Source organism: Alosa pseudoharengus, unplaced genomic scaffold (assembly GCF_046254945.1).
Source record: "Alosa pseudoharengus isolate Yale_2024_CS ecotype anadromous, Long Island Sound unplaced genomic scaffold, YU_APseudo_1.1 YU_APseudo_1.1_scf_2, whole genome shotgun sequence".
Classification (NCBI taxonomy): Eukaryota; Metazoa; Chordata; class Actinopteri; order Clupeiformes; family Clupeidae; genus Alosa; species Alosa pseudoharengus.
Window position 1 is genome coordinate 52,489,929 of NW_027468663.1, and position 18,397 is coordinate 52,508,325.

General features: G+C 42.6%; 1 protein-coding gene across 1 annotated transcript in view; it reads right to left on the reverse strand.

The window, feature by feature from the left end:
- Positions 1 to 952: 952 nt before the first annotated feature.
- LOC143135402 (alpha-(1,3)-fucosyltransferase 7-like) overlaps positions 953 to 18,397 on the reverse strand; it is a 78,560-nt gene continuing 61,115 nt past the window's right edge. The window contains exon 2 of the mRNA XM_076296077.1: positions 953 to 2,548. Coding sequence (XP_076152192.1) covers positions 1,450 to 2,548 — 1,099 coding nt within the window. The 3' untranslated portion in view covers positions 953 to 1,449. The remainder of the gene's footprint in view (positions 2,549 to 18,397) is intronic.

Genomic DNA, 18,397 nt, shown 5'->3' on the forward strand with positions numbered 1-18,397 from the left:
TGATGAATAAGCCTCAATCTACAATTCAAGTTTAGGTACTATAGGACAAAACACAATGTTTTCCAGCTGCACAATGCATGTATGAGAATTCTAAGATCTGAACACTGACAGGAAAGTCAGAATGCAGTCTGACTAAATGTTTTACAGCCCTTTGTCATTTCCTGTAAAATGTGTCTAAGAAATGACACTCAAATTCTATCTTTTTATTGAGTCTTAGTCAATAACACTCAGTTACCTAGTGAGTGATTTGTCACATCCCCCTACTGTATCAGTTATCTTGTTTAAAAAGAGGGGGATGACATTTTATAAAACTCTAATGAGGACTATTAAAGGCATCTTATGCACATTCTTTACCTTAATACAACAACTTTGAAGTCATTTTGATGGTAAACAAACTTGTAATAGAGGGAATAGAGCACCTTATCTGTACTCAACCCTCGCAACTTCACTCTCCCCAGACCAAGAGAATCACAAACAGTTTTACGGCAATTGTGCAACAACCTAATATTTGTAAGAAATAATGTGATATAACCTTACATAGCTCTTCTGAGATTATTTTTGCCGGGTTGAAAACAAAATGTTCTGTGTCCAGGGGGAAGGGTACAACCCATGAGTGGTAATTATGACAGCTGTGTAAAATATGAATACTCCACAACTGCAGGGGGAGCCCAGTAGCCAAAACAACAACAACAACAAATCTGCATTGGCTACCTTTACCAAGCAAACCAGAAATGAACCAAAATTCAAAAGTTAATGTCTGAATAGGCAAAGAAGGTTGCAAAGGCAGAGGGATGCAAACTTGCTCTGGCATATTAAGAACATGTTAAGAAAACCCATGCAAATCAACAAAAAACATAACCTGACTCTCGCCAGATGAATTTCGTTCCGTCTAGCTCCACTCATCCATCTGGGATCGCTCCATTGGAAAGGTGTTTCAAAAGGCTGGGCCTTATCAAAAATCCTTGCATATGATTGGAAAAGCCACTTGTCCGTCATCTTTATTGATGTGCTACTTCAACCACTCACATCGAAGCCAACCCGTGACGCTTGCTTCCTCGATGCGTTGTCTGAATCAAAACAGTCTCACAGTCGCTTCTCCGCTACGTCACATTTATGAAACTCCCACCCTGCCTCCTGATTGGTTCTACCATAAAATCTGGTGCCGAAATCACTCTCAACGGAAGCGATCCCAGATGGATGTGAGTGGAGCTAGGCGGAACGAAATTCATCTGGCGAGAGTCAGGTTACAAAAAACATGCAAACTGACAAAAGAAAGAAACTTGAAAAAAAGAAAAACGTCTTCACTGAATTGACAACACATGTGCAACACATACACAAAATACAAGAAAATCTCATTCATTGGAACTCTTCCACTAAAACCATATCATAACTGTAAGAAATATATTGATATAAAATCATATTAAGAGCACAAATATGTGATTGGTGCTTTCACTCTGTTTTGGTATAACTGTATTGATTTATTAATTTACTCCACTCCCAAGCCTGCAGGTCCTTATAGACCTGTTTAGGTGGCAGGCTGTCAGTCATGGTGCAAATTGAACACATCCTGTGCTCCCAGGTGCCACCAACCTGAACGGTGTAATTCAGATGCCAGGTAAAGTATGAGGCGTAGCGTTCTTTATCCTCAGCCAGGTCCGTCAGGTACTTTCCCAGTTCCTCCACAGAACTGAAGTCGTCTACGTGGATGAAGGACCCTTTTGGTGCTACTGCCTCGTAGTGTGCCCGGGGTGCCCCCAAAACCACTGGCACGGCGCCACCCAACAGGGCATTCCTCCAGAACTTCTCAGTGATGTAGTCCTTGAACTGAGAGTTCTCAAAAGACAGGTAGAAATAGCAACGGGAGATTGTGGGGAGCAGACTGCTTTGACTCAGATACTTATTAAATGGATCCCCGTATACATCCACTTGAATGACTTTCTTAAGCTTATTGTACACAGATGTTCTCTTATGTCTGGGTGAAAAGTTGCTCACAACCCAACATGCCAGTGAAGACTTATTTTTTGGTATGAAATCATCAACTGTCACACCCTTCACCGGCTTCTTTGGCACAAGCCTTCCATATGGTATGTAGAAATCGGCATCCCGGTTGTAGGACATGGTGTAGTTGAAGTAACCCGCAAATGGTCTCAAGTTCCCATTGTTCTCAGGGCTCTCCAGCGAGAACCAGACCCAACGCTGATAGTGGGGCCGTGGGCGATCTGTCGGCAGCCTCTGGCTGCCTGTGATCAGCTCCCGGTTGTGGAAGACTACAAAGTCAGCCCTATGGAACCAATAGCGATTGTCCATGAGGACGCAGTTGGGAATGCTGTAGGTTTCACTGCAGATGTTGGGGTTTAGTTGGGTGGAATAGCCAAAGGGCCAGTGCCACACCAGAATCATGGTAGCATTGACAGGATCGATGAATGACTTTTGCCTCTGCTGAAATTTATAGGTGGTGAAAGTTATGCACAAGAGGAAGAGAAAAAAAAAGATCCTGCGGCAAACAGTGAGATATTGAGTGCCATGTTCCTGATGATGGATTTCCTGTCTGAGAAAGCAGAGAACATACACACAATATTTAGCCAATACTGTCAAGCAAAGGACACTTGGTTTCTCTGGAGCACATTGCTGAAAGGTGCTGGTAACTATATCAGGGGATATTGCCGCCCACATGACAGCAGTTTAAATGAAAAGCCAATGGATTTCCTCTTGTCACATACTATTTTTCTGGCCTTGTTCATTTGTCAGTCTTTGTAAATGCAGCCATGGGCTATTTGGTAGCATAGCTGTCAACATTGAGCTTTAAAAATAATAAAGTTGAACAAATGCATTGGTTATTTTTAGAGAAAAATGTAAATAGCCTGTCATGCAGTTTATGGGCTACAGTGCAGAGTTGGGAAGTTATGGTAGGCCAACTTGGAGTGAATATACAAACAGGGGGAATTCTTTCTCTACTCGTAGCGGAGTAGCCTGGTAGGCTGATACACACAGTGCGTGCGGCCGTACTATGCAGGTGCCACTGAATCTTGCTCTCACAACAACCACGCTGTCATCTTAAATAGTCTCACTGTCGCCTTCAAGCAAGCAAAACGATGCTTTAAAAACATTTCTTTCGCTGGAAGGGCAAGGGGGTAGCAACAGGACAGAGACTGACAAGTCTGATGGTAGAGCTAATGTAATGAGATTGTTAAAATACGGGATATTTACGGGAAAATATTAAAACGGGAAGAGAGCGGGGAAAAAAGTTAAAATACGTGAGAAACCCGGAAAAAACGGAAGGGTTGACAGCTATGCTTGGTAGCATGCTTCCTCATAGTTTATTGGCTATTGTTATTATCACCGCCGCGCAGCGAAGCTGCGGTCATATAGGTTTAGTCAGATTTTGTTCTTTTTTTTTTCGCATGGCCAATTTTCCGTCAAGGATTCTTTGGAACTCCGGTCTCTGGAATAGCATGGAACCATCGTTTTTCGTTTTGATCTGTAGCCCCCCTGCTGGACTGGACCCCCCGAAAGGAGGGTAGGGCAGACACAGTTTTCTGTGAATATCTCGAGAACCGTAGGGTTTAGTGGAATTCTGTTCATGGGGGGCCACACAATAAATTAATTTATGTTACTGTACACCAACTGGCCTGTAGGTGGCCGGACACAGTTTTGTGTGAATATCTCGAGAACCGTAGGGCCTAGGAGGACCACCTTTTTTTGTATGTTGGTCTTAAGGGGCCATGTCAACCCATCCCATTACCACTTATTCCATGTATAGCGCCACCTAGTTAAAAATTAAAAAGCAAAAAATGTGGTGTTTTAATCACAATATCTCTGGCTGACATGGTCAAAACTGCACAAAACTGAAAGTGTAGGATCATTATGACACCCTTCGAATGCATGCCAAGTTTCGTGGACTTTCGTTCATGGGGGGCCATACAATAAATTAATTTATGAGTACATTTAGTGACCGTACATCAACAGAGTTTTCTGTGAATATCTTGAGAACCGTAGGGCCTAGGATGACCCATTTTTTGCGTATGTTTGCCTCCAGGGGTCATGTTAACCCATTCCATATGCAAACATGTGCATAAACAGATACACACGCACACACATACATTCACAGTAATCATACGTATGACACATACACACACAGTAGACATATGTACGCATGCATGCACATGCACACACACAGGCACATACACAGGCACACACACAAGCACGCACACACAAAACACACACATACACCCACCCACCCACCCACACACACACAAACATAAACATGTACACGCACACATGCACACAATTCAAGAATTTCTCAGAATTATGAACAGGCAAGATGGGGGTGGGGTTGTATAAAATGTATTTTACATGTAAAATCTATGAACTAATCATGTTTTGATACTTGTTGTCTAGCAGATACCAGTGAGAATTGAGTGTGCATAATGCAATTCAGTGAGACAGTTAGAATCATATATGCCTTTCAGCGTTTTTTTGTGGAAAAAATGTGCTGGACTGGGCGGCGGTCATATTTTGTACCGCTCTGCGGTACATCTAGTTATTTTTCGGTCAGTCTTTTTCTGTAACTGAGTGGTATTGCCAAACCAGCAGATGATACAGAAAGTTAAAACACTTTCAATAAAAGCCCTGTCAAACATTTTACTCTGGACATTAAAGAGTAGACATTTCTTTGATATTTTCACTTTGTTATTTCTTAGTGCATTGGTTCTCAAACTATGGTACGTGTACTCCTTCTACGGACTCCTTCTAATGGTACTCTAGGAGTCTCCAAGATTTTTCTTTACAAAGATGACATACAGTTATCACTTCAGATTATATCAAAATATACTGTATATAATTCAAAATCCTTAACCACGCGATCAATGAAGTTAAATTGAAACATTTTTTTTTATTGTTTAAAAGTAGGCCTATATTCGTCTTTATATCAGCCAATAGGAGCCAATAGGCCTAGGCTAGTTTAACTGTATGGAGCATTAGCAAATGGTTGACAAGCTAAGCTATGATGGCAAGCAAAGGAAAAGGAAGCAAATATGATGGATCAAAAACATTCATGCAATCATGGCTCCAAACGGGAAGTATTAGAAAGAGAATTGTGGAGAATATTCAGGGTCCCCGTGGATCCTTAAAAAGTCTTAACAATTCTTAAAGGGATATTCCACCATTTGGGGAATTACACTCATTTTCCACCTCCCATTGAGTTAAACATTTGATTTTTACCTTTCTCGAGTTCATCCAGCCATTCTCTGAGTCTGGCGATACCAGTTTTAGCTCCAGCCTAGCATAGATCATTGAATCTGATTAGACCATTAACTTCTCGCCTGCTAGCATCACGTTAAAAAGTGTCTAAGATTTCCAGCAATTTTCCTAAAAGTGGTATCAGCAGACTCAGAGAACGGCTGGATGAACTGGAGAAAGGTAAAAATCATTGTTCATCTCAAGGGGAGGTGGAAAATTACTGTAATTCCCAGTGCTGCTGCTGGCCATTTGGGTGCCCTAAGCAGAACTGCATTTGTGGTGCCCCCCCCCCCAAAAAAAATAAAATAAAATAAAAGTATTTTTGTTTAAAATATGAAAAATACTACTAGGCCTGTTAAAACATTACTAGTTTGAAGTACTAGTATAAATGGTGCACTGTCATTTTAAGGGGTTTTGCCAGCTCCATTAAAATATAGACTATGCTTGATAAACAAACTCTAGCGTTGTTTGTGCTACATTTATAGCACTATATTAACAATGATATGCATAATATTAAGTTAGTATAAACAGCCTTCATTGCTTTGGAAATTAAGTATTTGATGATAATCGTCGGCTATTTTGAATTGATAAATGAAACGAAACTTGATGCAGCCATGTGACTGCAACTACGTGACACCTGACGGTGCGTTGAGGCAATAGTCCATGAGCCACAGGGGGTAGTCACTACCACTTGGGGGGGCAAATTCTCACTATATTTTTCTGAAAGCTATATATCTCTGGAGTATAAAATGGTATGATAGCAAGTTGGATCTTGTAGCTTTGTGGCTGTACAGGCCTTCAAAGTTGACCTCTGATTTGAAAAAAAAAAGGAAATTCCGCCTATAAGCTTTTTTTGTTAAAACACTCATAAGAGCCCAGAAAATAATCCAAATCTTATTATTACTGATGCATATGTGGTGTTTGATGTTGGCATACATATTTTGACTCATTATGTGATTTTGCTCTTCATTTTGGTTGATAAAATTCAATATTTATGTGCAAAAAAAGCTAATTTGAGTTTTCAGAGCATGCAGGAATGCAGACCTTATTGATCATTACTATTCTACCTTCCTTACTTTCAATTGCGAGTTGAAATTAATGTTAAATGATGACATACATAGGTCTGCAGTACAAATGTTTTTTAAATTGTAGCTGAAACGAGTACAAATGATCTTTAATCTATTCATTGAATTCATCGTCAGAACAGGAGCACAGAGGATGCCATCTCTATGGCACTTCACTCTGCCCTGTCCCACCTTGACAATAGCAACACCTATGTAAGAATGCTGTTCATTGACTTCAGCCTAGCGTTCAACACCATCATCCCCTCCAAACTGATCACCAAACTCAGTGAACTGGGCATCAATACCTCCCTCTGTAACTGGATTCTGGACTACTTGTATCGCATTCATTGTGTCTACACTTGAGATAAATAAGTTTGGTTTTTCTTTTATCACATACTAGGGGTGTAACGGTTCATGTATTCGTATTGAACCGAAACGGTACGGGCGTCACGGTTCGGTGCATGAATTTACACGGAGAATACACGGTATAAAAATAAATAAAACTCGTGTGCGGATTAATTAATGTCATGCGCAATTACTGTTAAGTAGCGAGAGTTACGGGAGTTCTTTAGCGACACCTAACGCAATCTTTAGCCTCGCCTTAGCTCTGAAGCTCTGATTGGCGCCTATGTTTTTTTTGTCAGGTCGTCGGTCGAGTCCGTCAGTCATTAGCAGCACTAAGGTTAGACCCACAAGAGTTAGAGGATCCGCTGGTCTCTTTAAAGCTACCTTGTGTAAGAACTTCTCCCATCTAGCGGTGAAATTCTATATGACAACCAACTGAATATTACTTTCTAGCCCCTCCCATTCCGAGCGCATTTTAACTCCTACGGTGGCCGTTTCATGCCAAAGTTAACATTGCTTCCAGTACTACGACTTCGTCCGGTGTTCCTTCCAGTTATAAGGTTACTTTAGAAAACAATTACACATTGCATTTAGTTATATAGCCAGTAAACATGTTGGGTATGACCTCTATGTAAAGTGAATAGCCTAGTTTTACGTTTTCATTATTTTGGTAGGCTACTACTTCATTGCTAGCATCAGCTATCAGGTTCCCAAACGAATGCATGCTAATGTTATAGTACAGTAGATTCAGTGCTATCGTTATTCTGTATGTGCGAGATTAATAGTGTAAAGGCAATGTTTACAGCGTAGCCTACTATTTTTCTCAGTGAGCAGAGTCAGAGATCAGTCGATGCAACGGAGGTGCAAGGGAAAGGTAAAGGAAGAGGGTAAGGTAAAGAAAAGCCAAGAGCCGGTGGCAGAGGATCGATGAGACCTCCTAGGCAAAGAAAAAGTAAGACTCCAAAAGATGACGAGGAGAGACTGGAAGAACTTCAAAGACAAAGGAGAGAAGCAACGGAGGTTTGTGTTTTTAATATATTTCTCTGAACAGTATCAATGTCAATGACACCGAAATTAGCTCGGAAGCTGCACCAGGCACGTTCGTTTGCGTTGCGTCTGCTGCAGAAAAAAATAGACCATTCATCTAAAATTGATTTTACGCGTTGTGAACGGAACGCTTCAGTCACGCGCTTGGTGTAGCTTCCCTGCCTGTTTGTATCTCAATTGTTTGTAGCAATTTCTAGCTGTTGCCAGTCAACTGCATGATGCGAGTTGTCTCCCAGTGAAATCACGACACATAATTACGTTATGGTCTATAGAAAATGTTACACAACATTTTCACCTTTTCATTGTCCATACACATACATAGTATTCATCATTTTGTGTGAACACTGATCAAATAGGCTACTATTACTACTACTCTGCTAACAATCTAACTTTGCTACCTAAACAAGCCTATCTGATCTTATTTCTTGTGTCTTATTTCTTCAGACTTGTGGATGGAATGAGCCTGCAAGAGCACAGGAACCTCACCACACAGTTGCTATAGTGAGGCAGCCAGGTCTGGTGTTTGATGCATCAGTGCAGACATGTCGTCCCCCCACCTGTGCCAGGGATGCCTTGGTGTAGTTGTACACACTGCAGAGACATGCCAATCGATCAGAAGAGAAAATGCTGTGGACAAAACCCTGCCACCTGTGTGAGCCTTCTGCCTCACTACACACAGCACTGCCTAGATGAAGGTTTTCTCCAGATTCACAGGCAGTACATCACAGACATCACAGCATTAGGCCATGTAAGATAGCCAGGTGATGACAATAGAGTTCAGATATGCTACCTACAGACATTTCATTTTCTGGCAGCATGGGTCTCTAGGACAGGGTAATAGAAGAGTGATCCCAAGCTGTGTGTGTAGGATAAGGGATAAATTCCCTGACCCTCAGGGACATCTCTGGAATTTATTTCACCTTCCTATAATGTTGTGTTATTGTAAATAGTTTTGTATTAGTGTTCTTGTACTGCCTGTTCCTTTTAAAACTGTATTTAATTTATTTTACACCGGTACATCGCTATATTTTGCTTTCATGAAAATAAAAACTTTTAGAATTGATAAGAGACTGTTCATGCTGTACCTCATACATTACATCCACAAACTTATAATTAAAAAAGGAGTTGTGGTAATTTACCATTTTGAAACACCAAATGACAGTAACATGGTCAACAATGTTATTTGCAATATATTTATTTACAGAAATTAACAAATTATGGTATTTACACATGAACCCTTCCTTTTTGTATGGTGCCTTTGAAGCAACATGGGCCATCATTCTAAATTTGCAGTCTCCTGGAAAGCTGATCCTGTGGAAGACATGCAGTGTCGTTAGACATACACGCCATTTTATATAGTTCAACATATTGTTACTAATCTGTATAGTGCTATTTTGCCTAGACTGAGTTACAGGCAAGGTTACAATGAAGGCATGCACGTGCATCACATAACAAGACCATTGAATTTCGTCCACATCCTCCTCCACGATGCTCATGTCATGTAGGCTTTGTAAAAAATATATATAAATGCTTATATCATGAAAATATACAATAGAGAATGTCATCGGGTATAGACATTATGAGCATTGATGGGTTACCTCTGTTCAAGGTTCTCAATTTCAGGGGCTTCTGCAATTGCGCCAAGATGCTCATCTGAAATGAATAAGCAGAGCGTTTCACAACATATAACAGTACATAAAATGGTAAACACCAAGATATTAAAAATATACTTTCAGTTATTATCAAACAACAATCACATAGAATCAACAATTGTTTTCATGCAGTGAAAAACGTTCAGACAATTTAGTAGGCTACGTCTACAATTAATAAGACTACAGGACAGGCCTCAGGATGTGAACGTCACCCTTGGAATTGGCTACACTAGCATTATCAGATTAGGATATATTTAGGCTACAAAGCAAAAGCAATGAAAAAATATAGCTGCAAGCAGCAATGCGGGGGCCTAGCAGAGCGCTATAGCAGAAATGGCGTTGCCACGGCATGAGCAAGCACTTACAGCAAGAGGCCAAATTACACCAATGTCTTTGTGCGGTCTCACAATCAGCTACCATGTCCCTCTACCAAGTTTGGACTTCATACACCAAAGTGTTGCTGAGATGTGAGCTCACTTTCATTATTACAGCACCCCTAGAGGCCAAATGAGAACACTTTCCTTCATGTCCTCACAATCAGCTAATATGTCCCTGTACCAAGTTTGGACTTCATACACCAAAGTGTTGCTGAGATACGAGCTCACTTCCTGTATTACAGCGCCCCCTATGGAGGCCAAATGATTCCAATTTCCTAGTGCATCATCATAATCAGGTAACAGGTCCTTATACTAAGTTTGGACTTTGTACACCAAAGCGTTGCTGAGATACAAGCTCACTTCCTGTATTACAGCGCCCCCTATAGAGGCCAAATGATGCCAATTTCTTACCGTGTCCTCACAATCAGATACAAAGTCCCTGTACCAAGTTTGGACTTCATACATTAAAGCATAGCCGAGATGTTAGCCCACTTCCTGTTTGGTGGCTTCATCGCCATATTTGATTGTCTGTCACGGGCAAACAAAAATGAAATAAAAAAATCTGACAAGTATCGTTTGTGCGGCTCGGTCTGAAGATCATCTCTGCCAAGTTCTGTGAAAATCAAATGAAATCTGGGACCGCTGAAACTTTTCGTAGAGTTTAGACCAATTCCAATATGGCGGAGGTCCAATATGGCGGAAAGTGATGGGATAGGAGTCGATGAACTCGGGATGGTCCAAGGATTCAGATGCTACCTCAATTGTGAAAATCAGACAAAAGAGTCAAGGATCACGCGCATGAACGCATGTGCAGCATTAAACTGGTGGTGGCGCTACTGTGTTCAATGTATATGCATGAAAATTGGTGTGAGTGATTGGGACAGTGTCCCGACTAATGGTCTCGAGTTTTGTTATGTTAACTCAAAGCATCACCTAGATGTTTGTCCACTTCCTGTTTGGCGTCCTCGTCACCATATTTGATTGGCTGTCACGGGCAAACAAAAATGAAATTGAAAAATCTGACCAGTATCGTTTGTGCGGCTCGGGCAGAAGATCATCTCCAACAAGTTTCGTGAAAATCTGAGGAAATTTGTAACCGCTGAAACTTTTCGTAGAGTTTGGACTAAATCCAATATGGCGGAGGTCCAGTATGGCCAAAAGTGACGTAATAGGGGTCAATCAACTCAAGTCAGTCCAGGGATTCCAACGGTGCTTAATTTGTGAAAATCGAACACACCGTTCAATTGTTACATGCGTAAATGTGAGTCCAGATTCGACCTATTGGTGGCGCTAGAGTGTTCGGCATAGAGCTTTGTAAATTCGTGAGAGTGATCATGGGACGGTCCTGAATCAGGGCGCTAAATTTCATAATAATAATGACTTGCAAATACCTTTCAACCCAGCTTTTCAACTTTCAGCCAAACTTTGACCTGTTGGTGGCGCTAGACGGCTGGGTTTAGAGGTCCGTAAATGAGTGTGAGTGGTCAGTGGAGTGTCCCGAAACTTTCGACGAAAAAATCTGAACTTTTTAGCCAGGCGTTCTATGGGCTGCCATAGACTCCAATGGCAGAAGTGTAATAATAAATATAGCTGCAAGCAGCAATGTAGGGGCCAAGCAGTGCCCTATAGCAGGAATGGTGTTGCCATGGCATAAGCAACCACTCACAGCAAGTTTGATTGCAATTGGATAAAGAATGGCTGAGAAATAAGCTCATTTACTTTGTTATAGTGCCCCTAGAGGCGCAAATTAAACCAATGTCCTTGTGCGTTCTCACAATCAGCTACCATGTCCCTGGACTTCATACACCAAAGAGTTGCTGAGATGTGAGCTCAATTTTTCTATTACAGCACCCCTAGAGGCCAAATGAGACCACTTTCCTTGCATGTCCTCACATTCAGCTACTTTGTCTCTGTATTAAGTTTGGACTTCATAAATCAAAGCGTTACTGAGATACAAGCTCACTTCCTGTATTGCAGCGCCCCCTATAGAGGCCAAATAATTCCAATTTCCTAGTGCGTCCCCACAATCAGGTACCAAGTCTCTATACCAAGTTTGGACTTCATACATCAAAGCATTGCTGAGATACGAGTTCACTTCCTGTATTGCAGCGCCCCCTATAGAGGCCAAATGATGCCAATTTCCTAGTACGTTCTCACAATCAGATACCAAGTCCCTGTACCAAGTTTGGACTTCATACATTAAAGCGTAGCCGAGATGTTAGCCCACTTCCTGTTAGGCGGCATCAAGGCCATGTGTGATTGGCTGTCACGGGCAAATAAACCTGAAATTAAAAAAGTACCATTTGTGCGGCTCGGTCAGAAGATCAGAAAATCAGACAAAAGAGTCAAGAATCACACGCATGAACGCATGTCCAGCATTGAACTGGTGGTGGCGCTAGAGTGTTCAATGTATATGCATAAAAATTGCTTTGAGAGATTGGGACTGTGTCCTAACTAATGGTAGCGAGTTTTGTTATGTTAACTCAAAGCGTCACGGAGATGTTAGTCCACTTTCTGTTTGGCGGCTTCATCGCCATATTTGATTGGCTGTCACGGGCAAACAAAAATTTTATTGAAAAATCTGGCAAGTATCGTTTGTGCGGCTCGGGCAGAAGATCATCTCCGCCAAGTTCCGTGAAAATCGGATGAAATTTGTGACCGTTGAAACTTTTCATAGAGTTTGGACTAAATCCAATATGGCGGAGGTCCAATATGCCGGAAAGTGACGTAATAGGGGTCATTGAACAGGTCATTCCAGGGATTCCAACGGTGCCTAGTATGTGAAAATCGGACGCACCGTTCAATGGTCACATGTGTGAATGCAATCCAGGTTTGACCCATTGGTGGCGCTAGAGTGTTGGGCATAGAGTTCTGTAAATTGGTGAAAGTAATCATGGGACAGTGCTGAATCAGTGTGCCGAATTTCATAACTTTAGACCCAGCGGTTCAATTTTCGGCCAGATTTTGACCTGTTGGTGGCGCTAGATGGCTGGGTTTACAGGTCCGTAAATGAGTGTGAGTGGTCAGTGGAGTGTCCCGAAACTTTCTGCCAAAAATCTGCACTTTTTAGCCAGGCGTTCTATGGGCTGCCATAGACTCCAATGGCGGAAGTGTAATAATAATAGGAAAAGCTAGTAACTCAATGGGTGCCTTCGCAGCTTCGCTGCTTGGCCCCCAATAATAAATATAGCTGCAAGCAGCAATGCGGGGGCCTAGCAGAGCGCTATAGCAGAAATGGCGTTGCCACGGCATCAGCAAGCACTTACAGCAAGAGGCCAAATTACACCAATGTCTTTGTGCGGTCTCACAATCAGCTACCATGTCCCTCTACCAAGTTTGGACTTCATACACCAAAGTGTTGCTGAGATGTGAGCTCACTTTCATTATTACAGCACCCCTAGAGGCCAAATGAGAACACTTTCCTTCATGTCCTCACAATCAGCTAATATGTCCCTGTACCAAGTTTGGACTTCATACACCAAAGTGTTGCTGAGATACGAGCTCACTTCCTGTATTACAGCGCCCCCTATGGAGGCCAAATGATTCCAATTTCCTAGTGCATCATCATAATCAGGTAACAGGTCCTTATACTAAGTTTGGACTTTGTACACCAAAGCGTTGCTGAGATACAAGCTCACTTCCTGTATTACAGCGCCCCCTATAGAGGCCAAATGATGCCAATTTCTTACCGTGTCCTCACAATCAGATACAAAGTCCCTGTACCAAGTTTAGACTTCATACATTAAAGCATAGCCGAGATGTTAGCCCACTTCCTGTTTGGCGTCCTCGTCACCATATTTGATTGGCTGTCACGGGCAAACAAAAATGAAATTGAAAAATCTGACCAGTATCGTTTGTGCGGCTCGGGCAGAAGATCATCTCCAACAAGTTTCGTGAAAATCTGAGGAAATTTGTAACCGCTGAAACTTTTCGTAGAGTTTGGACTAAATCCAATATGGCGGAGGTCCAGTATGGCCAAAAGTGACGTAATAGGGGTCAATCAACTCAAGTCAGTCCAGGGATTCCAACGGTGCTTAATTTGTGAAAATCGAACACACCGTTCAATTGTTACATGCGTAAATGTGAGTCCAGATTCGACCTATTGGTGGCGCTAGAGTGTTCGGCATAGAGCTTTGTAAATTCGTGAGAGTGATCATGGGACGGTCCTGAATCAGGGCGCTAAATTTCATAATAATAATGACTTGCAAATACCTTTCAACCCAGCTTTTCAACTTTCAGCCAAACTTTGACCTGTTGGTGGCGCTAGACGGCTGGGTTTAGAGGTCCGTAAATGAGTGTGAGTGGTCAGTGGAGTGTCCCGAAACTTTCGACGAAAAAATCTGAACTTTTTAGCCAGGCGTTCTATGGGCTGCCATAGACTCCAATGGCAGAAGTGTAATAATAATAATAATAATAATAATAATAATAGGAAAAACTACTAAAACAATGGGTGCCTTCGCAGCTTCGCTGCTAGGCCCCCAAATATAGCTGCAAGCAGCAATGTGGGGGCCAAGCAATGCGCTATAGCAGGAATGGCGTTGCCATGGCATGAGCAAGCACTCACAGCAAGAAGCCAAATTACACCAATGTCCTTGTGCATTCTCACAATCAGCTACAATGTCCCTCTACCAAGTTTGGACTTCATACACCAAAGTGCTGCTGAGATGTGAGCTCACTTTCTTTATTACAGCACCCCTAGAGGCCAAATGAGACCACTTTCCTTGCATGTCCTCACAATCAGCTAATATGTCCATGTATCAAGTTTGGACTTCATACAATGAAGCGTTGCTGAGATATGAACCCACTTCCTATATTACAGCGCCCCCTATAGAGGCCAAATGATGCCAATTTCCTACTGTGTCCTCACAATCAGGTTCCAAGTCCCTGTACCAAGTTTGGACTTCATACACCAAAGCATTGCTGAGATACAAGCTCACTTCCTGTATTACAGCGCCCCCTATAGAGGCCACATGATGCCAATTTCCTAGTGCGTCCTCACAATCAGATACCAAGTCCCTGTACCAAGTTTGGACTTCATACGTTAAAGCATAGCCGAGATGTTAGCCCACTTCCTGTTTGGTGGCTTCATCGCCATATTTGATTGGCTGTCACGGGCAAACAAAAATGAAATTAAAAGATCTGACAAGTATCGTTTTTGCGGCTCGGTCTGAAGATCATCTCCGACAAGTTCTGTGAAAATCGGATGGAATTTGTAACCGCTGAAACTTTTCGTAGAGTTTGGACTAAATCCAATATGGCGGAGGTCCAATATGGCGGAAAGTGATAGGATAGGGGTCGATGAACTCTGTATGGTCCAAGGATTCAGACGCTACCTCAATTGTGAAAATCAGACAAAAGAGTCAAGGATCACGCGCATGAACGCATGTCCAGCATTGAACTGGTGGTGGCGCTAGAGTGTTCAATGTATATGCATATAAATTGCTGTGAGTGATTGGGACAGTGTCCTGACTAATGGTATCGAGTTTTGTTATGTTAACTCAAAGTGCCACAGAGATGTTAGTCCACTTCCTGTTTGGCGCTTCATCGCCATATTTGATTGGCTGTCACGGGCAAACAAAAATGAAATTGAAAAATCTGACAAGTATCGTTTGTGCGGCTCGAGCAGAAGATCATCTCCGCCAAGTTCTGTGAAAATCGGATGAAATTTGTGAACGCTGAAACTTTTCGTGGAGTTTGGACTAAATCCAATATGGCGGAGGTCCAATATGGCGGAAAGTGGTGTAATAGAAGTCATTGAACTTAGGTCGGTCCAGGGATTCCAACAGTGCCTGATTTGTGAAAATCGGATGCACCGTTCAATCTTCACATGCGTTAATGCAATCCAGTTTTGACCCATTGGTGGCGCTAGAGTGTTGGGCATAGAGTTCTGTAAATTGGTGAGAGTGATCATGGGACAGTGCTGAATCAGTGTACCAAATTTCATAACTTTAGACCCAGCGGTTCAATTATCGGCTAGATTTTGACCTGTTGGTGGCGCTAGATGGCTGGGTTCAGAGGTCCGTAAATAAGTGTGAGTGGTCAGTGGAGTGTCCCGAAACTTTCTGCCAAAAAATCTGAACTTTTTAGCCAGGCGTTCTATGGGCTGCCATAGACTCCAATGGCAGAAGTGTAATAATAATAGGAAAAGCTAGTAACTCAATGGGTGCCTTCGCAGCTTCGCTGCTTGGCCCCCAAATATAGCTGCAAGCAGCAATGCGGGGGCCAAGCAGTGCGCTATAGCAGGAATGGCGTTGCCATGGGATGAGCAAGCACTCACAGCAAGTTTGATGGCAATTGGATAAAGAACGGCTGAGAAATAAGCTAATTTACTTTGTTAAAGCACAACTAGAGGCCAAATTACACCAATGTCCTTGTGCGTTCTTACAATCAGCTCCCATATCCGTCTACCAAGTTTGGACTTCATACACCAAAGTGTTGCTGAGATGTGAGCTCACTTTCTTTATTGCAACACCCCTAGAGGCCAAATGAGACCACTTTCCTTGCATATCCTCACAATCAGCTAATATGTCCATGTATCAAGTTTGGACTTCATACAACGAAGCGTTGCTGAGATATGAGCCCACTTCCTGTATTACAGCGCCCCCTATAGAGGCCAAATGATGCCAATTTCCTACTGTGTCCTCACAATCAGATACCAAGTCCCTGTACCAAGTTTGGACTTCATACATCAAAGCGTTGCTGAGATACAAGCTCACTTCCTGTATTGCAGCGCCCCCTGTAGAGGCCAAATGACGCCAATTTCCTAGTGCATCCCCACAATCAGGTACCAAGTCTCTATACCAAGTTTGGACTTCGTACATCAAAGCATTGCTGAGATACAAGCTCACTTCCTGTATTGCAGCGCCCCCTATAGAGGCCAAATGATGCCAATTTCCTAGTGCGTCCTCACAATCAGATACCAAGTCCCTGTACCAAGTTTGGACTTCATACATTAAAGCGTAGCCGAGATGTTAGCCCACTTCCTGTTAGGCGGCATCGTCGCCATGTGTGATTTGCTGTCACGGGCAAATAAACTTAAAATTAAAAAATCTGACAAGTATCGTTTGTGCGGCTCGGTCTGAAGATCATCTCCGCCAAGTTCTGAGAAAATCGGAAGAAATTTGTAACCGCTGAAACTTTTCGTAGAGTTTGGACTAAATCCAACATGGCGGAGGTCCAATATGGCGGAAAGTGACGGGATAGGGGTCGATGAACTTGGGATGTTCCAAGGATTAAGACGCTACCTCAATTGTGAAAATCAGACAAAAGAGTCAAGGATCACGCGCATGAACGCATGTCCAGCATTGAACTGGTGGTGGCGCTAGAGTGTTCAATGTATATGCATAAAAATTGCTGTGAGTGATTGGGACAGTGTCCTGACTAATGGTATCGAGTTTTGTTATGTTAACTCAAAGCGTCACGGAGATGTTAGTCCACTTCCTGTTTGGCGGCTTCATCACCATATTTGATTGGCTGTTACAGGCAAACAAAAATGAAATTGAAAAATCTGACAAGTATCGTTTTTGCGGCTCGGGCAGAAGATCATCTCCGCCAAGTTCTGTGAAAATCGGATGAAATTTGTAACCGCTGAAACTTTTCGTAGAGTTTGGACTAAATCCAATATGTCGGAGGTCCAATATTGCAGAAAGTGACGGGATAGGAGTCGATGAACTCGGGATGGTCCAGGGATTCAGACGCTACCTCAATTGTGAAAATCAGACAAAAGAGTCAAGGAATACGCGCATGAACGCATGTCCAGCATTAAACTGGTGGTGGCGCTAGAGTATTCAATGTATGCATAAAAATTGCTGTGAGAGATTGGGACAGTGTCCTGACTAATGGTACCGAGTTTTGTTATGTTAGCTCAAAATGCCACAGAGATGTTAGTCCACTTCCTGTTTGGCAGCTTCATCGCCATATTTGATTGGCTGTCACGGGCAAACAAAAATGAAATTGAAAAATCTGACAAGTATCTTTTGTGCGGCTCGGGAAGAAGATCATCTCCGCCAAGTTCCATGAAAATCGGATGAAATTTCTGACCGCTGAAACTTTTTGTAGAGTTTGGCCTAAATCCAATATGACGGAGGTCCAATATGGCGGAAAGTGACGTAATAGGGTTCATTGAAATTAGGTCGGTCCAGGGATTCCAACGGTGCCTGATATGTGAAAATCGGACGCACCGTTCAATGGTCACATGCGTGAATGCAATCCAGGTTCGACCCATTGGTGGCGCTAGAGTGTTGGGCATAGAGTTCTGTAAATTGGTGAGAGTCATCATGGGACAGTGCTGAATCAGTGTGCCAAATGTCATAACTTTAGACCCAGCGGTTCAATTTTCGGCCAGATTTTGACCTGTTGGTGGCGCTAGATGGCTGGGTTTAGAGGTCCGTAAATGAGTGTGAGTGGTCAGTGGAGTGTCCCGAAACTTTCTGCCAAAAAATCTGAACTTTTTAGCCAGGCGTTCTATGGGCTGCCATAGACTCCAATGGCAGAAGTGTAATAATAGGAAAAGCTAGTAACTCAATGGGTGCCTTCGCAGCTTCGCTGCTTGGCCCCCAAATATAGCTGCAAGCAGCAATGCGGGGGCCAAGCAGTGCGCTATAGCAGGAATGGCGTTGCCATGGGATGAGCAAGCACTCACAGCAAGTTTGATGGCAATTGGATAAAGAACGGC